The sequence below is a fragment of the Scomber scombrus genome, chromosome 21, assembly GCF_963691925.1.
Source record: "Scomber scombrus chromosome 21, fScoSco1.1, whole genome shotgun sequence".
NCBI lineage: Eukaryota > Metazoa > Chordata > Actinopteri > Scombriformes > Scombridae > Scomber > Scomber scombrus.
In genome coordinates, this window is record NC_084990.1 from 11,028,604 (window position 1) to 11,039,636 (window position 11,033).

Below are 11,033 nucleotides of genomic sequence, written 5' to 3' on the forward strand. Positions count from 1 at the left end.
AGTCCGAGGAGGAGAAAAAAAAAGAGAACGTTTCTTTTTCTCGTCTTATGCTGAGAAACAGCTGCCTGTATTCTTCTCTAGCATGTAGCGTGTACAGTATTTGTTGGATTTTTTCTTTTTCTTTTTTCGTTTCAAATAAAACGCAGATATATTTATTCATCATTCGAGACGATGACTCAGCAGAACAGATCGCTGAGCGTGTTTTTTGAATTGACAAGGGGAGACGAATTCACAGTCTGCAGAGGGAGAATTTTATTGAAATGAGAGAAATGTTTTAAAGCAAGGTGGTGTTGTCTGTGGATGAGTCGCCATCGGGTGCAGAAGCTTTGAATGTCACCTGCTCAGAGTGGTCGCCTGTCGAGGTCACTGCGGTCTTCCATAATGTTGACGTTGCTGTGACCTCTTCAGGGTTGTAATTTTTAGATATACTGTATACGGCAGAGTCTGCAGTTTCTGCTGTTGTCTTCCCAGATCAGATGGAGTCAGGTACTGCATGGAAACACTGATTTATTGTATATCTCTGATTCATACCTATGTTTTTGACTGACAAATCATATGCTATAACATCCATCATGCAACCTTAGAGCTCATTTTCAGGCTTTCTGAGTTCAGCTTCCTGCCTTTAAGTGTGACTGGAAGCCCCCCCCCCCCCCTTTACCCTTTATAGCAACGTTATGCATCACAGAGAAGAAACCCTGTGACACCTGAACACAGCAGGCTCACTACATTCAATTCTCTCCCTGCTTCACATTTTTATGTCTGGTTCTGCCAGACGGTTAGAGGATTTAACTTGACAGGCAACAGAAACTAGACAACAGAGCCGACACAACATTCCCTTTTAGCACAGCTGAAGGCGATTGCACTTTAACCAGACCCAGTTTCTCCATTTTTAACTTTCAAAACGACCAAAGACAGATTTTTGAGCTTCAACCAATCATTTATCAGGGTCCACACTTCTGTTTTTTGGGGGGTTTTATTTTTTTTTTTTTTCCTGAGCTAATTCATCCTAAATCAACAGACTCAGTTTTGTCCTGAAAGAAAACGAAAAACTGGCCTGCTAGTCTAAACACTGTGCCTCTGTGTCTCAAACTTTGCCTCTAAACTAACCTGATGATGAGCCCTGGGAAAAGCACTGACCACATGACTGTCAGTTTGTTAAATTATAACGATGAAACCTAAAACTGTAAATATGAATTGTCTTTTTTTTTTGTGATTTTTCTTTTTCTCTCTCACGCTCACTTCCAGTGTCCAAAGAAAGTTTGCTCAAGGCACAAACATCACTACCGGTGTAGTGCATGGCTTGCCATTATGTGACATGGGAAGATAAAAAGAGAATATTGTAGAAAACAGAAATTGTAAAACTTAAATTTATGCCTATTTTCAAAGATAAATGTATAAATTATAACAGTATTGGTTACAGCTGTATATTATTTTTGAAGATCCCCACATGATCTTATCCTAATTGTTACTGGGGAAATATAATTTCAGTCATTGTAAAAAGAGAAAATCTAAAGGTAAGCAGTGAGATTAGGAAAATAAATGGAATAAAATGACCCTGTGTTTGTTTGCCTCATTTATTGCAAGTTTTTACATTGTTACATATGTTTAACATTTATTGTACATGTATTTGGAAAAGAGGTTCACCAAGCTTTCTGTTTTTACTCTTAGTACTGTTCATTTCAAGAAAACTGATACATGTCCCTCACTGATACAGACAGGTTAGTTGTTATTATTAATCAGTGTTTAGGCAGATCAAGTTACATGAAGCCCAGTTAGATATTTTCAGACAGGTACAGAACCTGCAGGTGTTCCTCTTTAGTTGCCTGTGTTGGTTGGTGAACACATGTTCATCACCACTTACTGGATGCTGATTCTTTTGCATCCAACCTACCAGCCCCACCTGCAGGATGTGGCCACGTACTGCATGGGATCTCAAGCACACCTGGTACCTGCTGTCTGCTAATGTTACAGTCCTGTCTGTAACTAAACTGGTGATAATTATCAACATTATATTGAGTCCCAGGATAGGTTCACATTTAAAAGTAGGCTATTGTTTAAGGACTATGGAAGTTAATCAATCATATTGAATTATATCAGCAACTAAATGCCAAATTTGGACTTTTCATCACTACTTAATACTTTGATGTTTACATTTAATTTCAGAATTTATTGCAAAGAATTGTTTGGCTTTGAAAACCATCTTCCTGACTCATCTGTGTTCAGATCTGAATTTTAGCGTTTGAATTTGACCAAGTGAATTTAAGCAGTTTGTTTTTTGTTTTTAGATTTGAATTGTCTAATTGACATTGATAAAATTGAATATGGCTTTTGATTATTATGAACATGAATTTTCTAACTGACTTTCAGAACCCAAAAATAAATATGTACTGAAAATAAAGTTTTTGAAATTGCACAACTACAAAGTGAAATTCGGACCATATAAATTCAGAAAGATGGTTTTCAAAGTCAAATATTTCAGTGCAACACATATATATCAAATTTCAAAATGTAAAATGTGGTATTCAGTTGCTGATAGAATTCAAATCATTATGGCAGAGGTTTGCTTACATAGCAGGCATGGAACAATTATAAACCTTTCCTTTAAAGGAAGGGATGAAGCTGATCTGTCCTGTGATCATAACCTTATCAACTGCTGGTGCACCAGTAATCCAGGTTTGCAATAATTTCGATTTTTTTCTCCTCCAACCTTTAACTTGTTTCATAAAACTTTTGGGGTCCTCAAAGGATTAATCCATATGCAAATGGAAATCAATAATCAAAATATGTGCAAATAAATGTAAAAGCAACAGGAAAATAAAGTATTTTATTGTTTTCCAAGAGGTGGGGCGGAAAGTGCTGTCAACAAATTAGCCTATAAATACATATTAAATGTATTAGTTTTTTTAAAATTTTAACTTTTTAAAATTATTTTGCATCTAATGTTTCTTTTATACTTTTATTTATGCTTAGATATAACTAGTTATTCATTTTAAGAAAGTAAATAAAATCCACCTGGTAAATTGGGCTATGGTAATAATAATAATTATAAGAATAATTTGGTATCTTCAGGAGGTAATCCTGTTACCTCTGGGACCTCAAACGGAATAATCCACCTATAAGGGTAAGTTTATTAGTTAATTCATTAATACAAATATCAACAAATTATTAATCGATACAATGAGTTTTCAAGTGTTATTGAAAACGCGTTGGTTACTTGAATGCAGCACTGGACCGGGTGGACTGTTCACCGGAACCTTTCTCGTCTTCTTTGACTACCACGAACCTGTTTTGATGGAGCACACGGAGCACCAAGCGGCACCATGGCGACACGGCGGGACGTTTCCTTCTGTCAAAACGTGAAGCTACTCTGGAAACTGTAAATATCATCTCTATAAAAGAAAGGCGTGACACTTCCATAGCGGCCTCGTACATCTCTGTTCATTTCTTTAAAGAAGATACAGAGGTGCGTATCAACTTAACGTGCTAACAGTTAGCACTAGAGCTAATTCACAAAGATGTGTGTTTACTACTTGGTATTAGAAAATAATATATACACCTTTTAAACATTAGTTAGTTACACGAATAGCTAACGTTAAAGCTTGTTTGCTAAATTACCGTTAGCTTCAGGAGAGTTTATTTAAAAACGACACAAACATTTTTACCTCTTATTATGAGTGTACCAGATAGTTTGGTTGTGATATCGGTTGCAACAAAATCCAATACAATAACATTTGAAAATATGTTCACTCTTTGTTGTGAAAAGTTGGTGTGCTCTGTAGATAGATCGATAGATAGATAGATGGATAGATGGATGGATGTTGGACTGTTTTGAGTGATATGTTCCTTTAATGTTCTTGTGTAGGATGCAAGACTAGCTTTTAGTCACCATTTCAAAGATGGAGTCCCTTGCCCCAAATATTGAGGTTCGTCAAACAGTGGCACAGTGTTTCCGGACTCTCTCTACATCCACGGATAACAAAAACGTTATCGCCGCTCTTCAAACACTCAGCTCTCACTTGGATGAAGGACCAGAGAGTAGAACCACTCCAGTTCAGCGGGCAGAGTTCAGGAGAGCTCACTTCACTCGTACCCTTCAGTTTCTTGTTAGCAACATCCAGGCTGACTGGCTGCACAGCCTCACCACAGCCCAATGCACAGAGTTATGGGATGGACTGTTCCTCCGAGGCCCTCCGGAGCAGGCTCTGCTGGTGCTGATGGAGGGAATAGGAGAGCTGAGGTGGGTGATGGCAGAAGAAGGGTGTGAAACATGTTCATCGTGTGTTGTCTGTTCACTAATTTCTCTGTCCTCTGCAGACCTAGCATGAATCTGAACCACTTGGTGAGCATCACTGAGAGGTTCCTTCAGAGTGGGCGACTCGCTGATCTGCTGTGGTCCTACTGTCTGGAGACAGGTGCCTCTGACTCCCTGCAGCTCCGAGAGACACTGCTGGGACGTATAGTGGCGTTGCCGGACCTCACCGCCAACAGGTTACATCCCAACAACAGGCCTCTGTTTCTCCCTCAGCAATACTACCGTCTGCTGGCCACAGATATGCTCACTGTCCTGGAGAGAACTTGCAAGGCGCTCAAAGGTGATAGATCATCAGTTAAACTTTTAATAATAATGTCAGTCTTTCAGATACATGTTGCTAATTTTAAAGTTTATTTTTTGTGCTCAATTCCTCAATATGTCTTTTAACAGATGGCACAGACTGTTCCTTAATGTTTGTGGCTCAGACACTTGGAAAACTGTGTATCCAAGGGCATAGTGGTGAGTTTATTTTTATTTTATGAAGCTGAACATACATTTTTGAGCTGTATATAGTCTTTTCAACATTGTGTTTCCTCCCATAGGAGAGAGACGGAGATAGGCACACAGTTTGGATGTAACCTAAGATTGAAGGAGATGAGACAGATATGAAGAAGAATGCCTATTTAGAGTTGTATAAGTCATCAGAGGCACCTTAGTGTCAGCTCTGATGTGACAGGGAGTCAATGAAGGCAAGTTAAGATTGGTGTAATGTGGTCAAATTTTATACTTGAGTTTTAAAATTCTAACTACAGTAATTTGAGCTGTTAGAAAACCTGCTGTGTTTGCATGCAGCAGGCCTGAAAAAAAAGCATTACAGTATTCAAGTCTGAATATAAATCAAGTAATAAGTAAGAAGCACAGAGGTGCAGAGAGAATCCACAGCAATCAGAGTAATTCAGCACTTTAATAAGTGCGGTTTCAAGTATTCAGGCACTTCAGTGGTAATAAAAAATCAGAAAAACAAATGAAATACATTTAAAAACATAACTTTGAATTCTACTAACAGGAAAAATTATGAATGCAAGTCCAAATATTTTTGACATTTCAATAAATACACAGAACTGAGAATCTGTAAATGGTTGGTTGACAGCTGATAATGGTGAAATGCAAGCATTTTCTGCCAATCATACATGATGTTTCTCTGTTCACCAAACTTCAAAGGAAATGAATGGACTCCTGTTTATTTATCGACTCCCTTATATCCTCCTTTTTCCCCTCTCTGCAGGTTTGGTGCTGGCAGTGATGGCTCCTCGGCTGTCTGTCTGCACGCGCTCAGACATGGTGTTGCAGAGGGTTTGTTGGAAGCTGCTGGAGAACGTGCCACAGCGATGGATGGAGAGCGTGCTCACTGGGCTGGTGCAGTCTATCAGTGGGTAAGGATGATTACAGCTCCAGTCACATGCACTTTAACAGCTTGCAGTTTATCTGGTGTCCAGCTGTCAGATTTCTGCCTGTCTTTAATGACACCAGTCTGTTTGCTCTTTTTCAGGCCTGATGCTCTTGGCAGGATCATAGGGAATCTAGTGTTAACAAATAAAAAGGCCCAGTTTGTCCTCACTCATAAACTGCTTTTACTACAGTATAAGTATGAGGTAAGACTGTAACTTTCAGCCAGACAGTAAATCAAATATCTAATAAATACCACATGAAGCATATGTTTTTCCCCTAGACTCAAGTCTTGAGAATTGTCCTGGGTTACCTCGCATCAGACAGGGAACGAAGGCCACTGCTCCTCCAGGTGAGTGCATTGAATGTTTTACAGTCTAATGATATCATACTTTGTGATTTTGACATGTGCTGTATGTGTTTGTGTTCTCAGGTGTTACGGTCTGTGTCCCAGGCCTGGGCTAATCCCAGCGCAGTGAAACACACACCCCTAGAGCAGCAACTGTATGTCAGCAAGGCTTTGCTGCTGTGTATGAGTCTGCTGAAAGACTCTGAGCTGCAGGAGTTACGCTCAGGTACAATTCTCACAACAGTGGCAGCAGTAGACATACGATGAAAGACACTGAATAATATAGATCGTTGCTTTCAGCTCTTATCCATCTGTTGCCTCTTTTCTCAGAGCTGCTTCAGTGTATGCTGGGCGGCATGCAGAGCCACCTGGACAGCAGCGTGATGCGTATCAGGCATATGGGGATGGTGGTGGGAGAGTGCCTTAGCTCCCGCATGGATATCAATGGAACTAAACTCAAATTTGAGGTAGAGTCGATGTGTAATTTTAAGGATACAGTGATGTTGCTTCAAACACAGTTTTCCCCCATGACTAATTGAAATGCCATTTTGGTACTTGTGTTTGAATTTGTATCGTTCTGTACTGTGTGTTACAGTATGAGCAGGATGAGGAAACCAAAGAGCTGCTTTCTCTGATGACTCCTTTCACTGGTGATGAATCAGAGCCAGAATCAGTAAACGGGTAAGAGTTAAACATCACTGTACACTGTAACAGGTTTACCTATTGGTCAGTTAATCTGTACAGTATTAAGGTATTGTCTTTAAATTTGGAAAATTAGTCATTGCATCATCTCTATAGCTAAAAATAACTGTGTTGTTACAACTGTTTTGTTGCCTGAAATTGTCACATCTGCTACATTTCATTTAAATGCAACTTTTCCTTTTACAACTATGTTGAATGATTCCCATAGAACTTAGAATACAGTACATCTGCGGGCATCAATTTTATTTAATACTAAGTCTGTTATCTGCAGAGTCAGCTCTCCTCAAGACATCAGTGGAGTGAATCTATCTACTCAGAATACATCATCCCAAAATAAGTCAGAAACTCCATCATCAAAAACTGACTCAGACTCTGACCTGGATAGGTAAGTATTCAATATGTCATGCATTCATTATTGCTAATACCTTTTAAATGTATTTTCGGGGGACTTGTGTGTATTAAAGGAGATTATATAGCTGTTTCTTTTTATACAGCGATGATGAACTCACACCGTACGATATGTCTGGCGATCAGAAAATAAATGAAGCATCTCCTCCTCGTTACCTACGAGACTGTCTGGAAGGTACGGCTCCACAGATCTAATCACTTTGACCTCACTCATCACCTGATGCATTTCTGTTCCAATGCATTTGTTCCTCCTCTGATATTTTCTTATCTGTTAAACCATCCAGCTTTAATTTCCTCTGAGGACGCAGTGCGTGTGGAGCTCAGTTTGAGGGTTGCTGAGGGTTTGGTGAGAAAAAACGTCTTTGCAACCAGAGAGGTAAGACAGCAACAAACAGCAGATATTTAATAAGCATTATACATGTAGTTATTCTTTATCAGGGGATTATTCTTCCAGTGCTTCAGATTCACTTACTTCCTACAATTTAAATAAAAAAGTAAAAAAAGAAAAGTTACCAAAAGCAATCTTTTGCTTTTTTTAAACATACAATCATACTGGTACAGACTGATTCTGGGCCAGAACATATTGCCTCCTAATACTGGTTCTAGTGCTGTTAAGTGGAATTGCACATCACTGCCAGTACATGATTGTGTTCTTTAAAATGAATACTTACTGATTCCCCTTGACATTCCACTTCATGCTTGTTTCAAATGCCTTTTACAGATCAGTGTCCAGCTAACCAAAGTGCTTCTTCACATGGAGGATAAATACAACATAACTGGCTTCCTGACTTTGAGACAGGCGACCATGGTTGCGCTGGCTGTCACCGACTGTATCCCTGTATGATTTTACACTTCACGTTCAACTTAGTTCAGGTTAATAACAATGTAGCTTTATCACACTTTGCCTGTCTTTTTACAATCAGTCTCTTAATGTTTTTTTCCCCCAGGTGACTCAGTATTTGACCACCGAGTTTTACTCCTTGAACTACAGTCTTCGACAGCGGCTGGATATCTTGGAGGTGAAATCAACAGCTTTTCCAATAACACCAGTTTGTTGATTTGATCATTGCCACAAGTGGGGCAGTTATGAGATTCTTCTTGTTTTGATGTGCTAGGTCCTTGCTCTGGCAGCGCAGGAACTCTCTAAGCCAATCACTGTCAATAGAGATTCTTCCCTGGGTGTAGCTGCCACCACTGATGTGACTCCATACCCAGGTGACAACCCTGTCCACTGGCGACAAGTCGTTGAGAAGCGGATTCAAAGCAAGACCAAGCGTCTCAGTAAGGTAATCAAAGTTGACATACATTTCTGTAATTGAACAAGTCTGTTAATGAAGGTTTATGCCTAAAATCTAACGAGATGTCTCTTGTTGCTGCAGGGGCCCACACAACTTCCAGCGAAGGCCACCCCTAACCGTTACGCACCTGTTGCCGGACACTTCTTTTTTCCTCTGCTCAGGAATTATGACAAGTTAGTATGTTTTTGTTATGCAAATATGTAGGCTCAACACTTTTTTTAATTCTCCAGTTTACAGCACCATGTTTCCAAAATTAAATGCAACATTTGTCTGCCAGGCCTCAAATGACCTTTGACCTGCTGGGCAGTGACCACCTGGTTCTTGGCAGATTGATCCACACCCTTGGGCTCTTCATGCATCTGGCAGTCAATGCACCGGTAGATTTATCCAGCTGTTTTTTCTAGTGCAACTTGATAAAATGACCTCCATGCAGTTGTACAAGATATATAGTATAATCAATAGCCAATCATTTAGAGGCATCCACTGTTCATTTTCCTCTGTTAGAATAGCTCTGGCTAAAACATGTAGCCCTCAAAGTCAGTCAGAGATTACAGTGACACTACAGTATATCACAATATTACAATAAGTTAAACCTATTTATCAAAATAACAATAGTATAGCATTTTCCAATTCTACCCCTATGGGGTGCTCATGTTTTTTTTTCTTGCAGGTAGCAGCACAGATGGGCTGTGCTCTGCTGGACTTTGTGTGGGCAGTGCGCTACCATGTTGACCAGTAAGTATGATGTACTGTATATTAGTGTTTTAGGTGTAAATACATGTCCATGCAGATATTTGTGGATGTTATTAGTGCTGTAGAATAATATTCTCTCTACTAATCAGGTGTTTTATAATCAACATGCAGCCTGTTCCTTGCAGCAGTTTTTTTTCACTTGACTACTCCTGAAATGAATAGTCAGGGGAAAAAAACAGTAGGCATGAATTACATATAGTCTGGACAGGATGCTTAATCATCTAATCTCAGTCTGAACTGTAACTTTAAATATGTTTGGTTGAAGGATGGTGAGACGAGGCGTCCTCTTTGCTGTCTGCTCTGTGTTTCTGAGCATGCCCAGTCAAAACTTGCTGGTGGACCTCAGTGATCAACTGTTTGAGACCAGAACTTGGCTTGCAGGTAAAAAAAAACAACAAACTACTGGTTATAAGGGTGAAATGAGAAATTGGTGCTCTTAATCATATAAAGTTCCAATTTTAAGGGGTATGCACACATTTTATGAAACCCTTTTCTTATGTTCCAAGAGTCAGGCAGTTTTTTGTTACAGGGCCATTTTTATACATACATATTTAATTTAGAAATAACACAAGAGTGAAGCAATATATGTTGTACACATTACAAAAAAAGATTTACCAGAAAATGCATGATTCGTGGAAGAGCACATAAGTCTGAAGCTGCACCTGCATAATGTAATTCTGTCAGGGATGTCCCTTCAGTGAAACATATCCATGGACACACAAATGCATTCAGTACACACATGCACAGCTGGACTGAGCATTTCTGGGAAGGGGCTGAGGAACCAGGATGTCCTGTACAACACAAACTGTCTACGACGTGACTGGCTCATCAACAGTTGGAATTGTTTTATCCCTCTGAGAATAAAAGTAGTGTCACATTGCAGAAATGTGGAGCTGCAAAGCACACATTTTTTCCTGCAACGTGTGCAAAGAAAATGCTAGGATTAAATGTAAAGTTTAATTTGGTTTTGCTTTTGTGGTTATATACACTAATTATCCAGTTTGTGTTGTTTACTGTCTACAGATGTGGCTGAAGGGGACCCGGATGCAGATTGCCGGAATCTGGCTGTGCAGAGTCTGGTGCTGCTGGACAAGAGCCTAAAGAAACAACTACAAGATCCACAAGCATTGAATCTGGAGTCTTGATCACAGCATCAACTATAAACAGTGATAAACTGTATGTTTCCCTGATTTGGGGTGGGCTTAACTGTACCACCGTCTGGTCCTCGCAGAGCTTGGAGACTTGAGTATTGAGGCTGATGGAAATGATGTTCCGGATATTTGCTGGTAGAGGGGCTGGCCAGGCGGAGATGGATGATCCCGGATACTGACGAATGTCCTTTTTGGCTGTTTGCTGCAGGTGCTGCAGATTTTTTCTCATATCCTGGAACACACCACCAGTTTGAGGAAAACGAAGGCACACATCTTCTCACTCACACCTGCACTTTTCTTTTGTGTATAACTAAACCATGTGCGCACACATTTTAATACACCATTTCATTTAGATGAACATATTGTGTGTGATTTATGAAACTGGTCAAATATTGATAGAGTGGAGAATAGGATGCCTTTTTTCTGCAAATAAAATGTTATGAGGATATCCTTTTCATCCTCTTTCCTGTACAAGCAGATCTCTCGGTGCTGTGGTCGTTTGTTTGCAAAGGACATCCTGTGAATATTCACATGCGTACACACATACAAAAATAACAAAAATACTACTACTACTTCCTCTGGGGACATAAATGGAACATGTGTTCATCTGTATGTTCCAAAACAATAAAATATTTAGAAATATGATTATTCATCAGTAATGGTCTTTATTTGAG

At 39.5% G+C, this 11,033-nt stretch overlaps 1 protein-coding gene across 2 annotated transcripts; it reads left to right on the forward strand.

Moving 5' to 3' along the window:
• Positions 1-3,314: 3,314 nt before the first annotated feature.
• On the forward strand, positions 3,315-10,862 carry telo2 (TEL2, telomere maintenance 2, homolog (S. cerevisiae)). Of its 2 annotated transcripts, none has more exons than XM_062442503.1 (21): positions 3,315-3,376; positions 3,863-4,237; positions 4,315-4,592; positions 4,703-4,771; positions 5,538-5,685; positions 5,802-5,904; positions 5,982-6,050; positions 6,132-6,273; positions 6,378-6,514; positions 6,643-6,728; positions 7,021-7,134; positions 7,244-7,332; positions 7,442-7,533; positions 7,879-7,995; positions 8,105-8,176; positions 8,273-8,443; positions 8,537-8,628; positions 8,733-8,832; positions 9,126-9,190; positions 9,474-9,589; positions 10,232-10,862. In XM_062442503.1, exons 2-21 carry the CDS (start codon positions 3,897-3,899, stop codon positions 10,351-10,353), a joined length of 2,523 nt encoding a protein of 840 aa, XP_062298487.1. In that variant the 5' UTR covers positions 3,315-3,376; positions 3,863-3,896; the 3' UTR covers positions 10,354-10,862. The 2 variants fall into 2 exon arrangements, with proteins under 2 accessions (XP_062298487.1, XP_062298486.1); XM_062442502.1 differs by having other exon boundaries at positions 3,321-3,463.
• Positions 10,863-11,033: the final 171 nt, after the last annotated feature.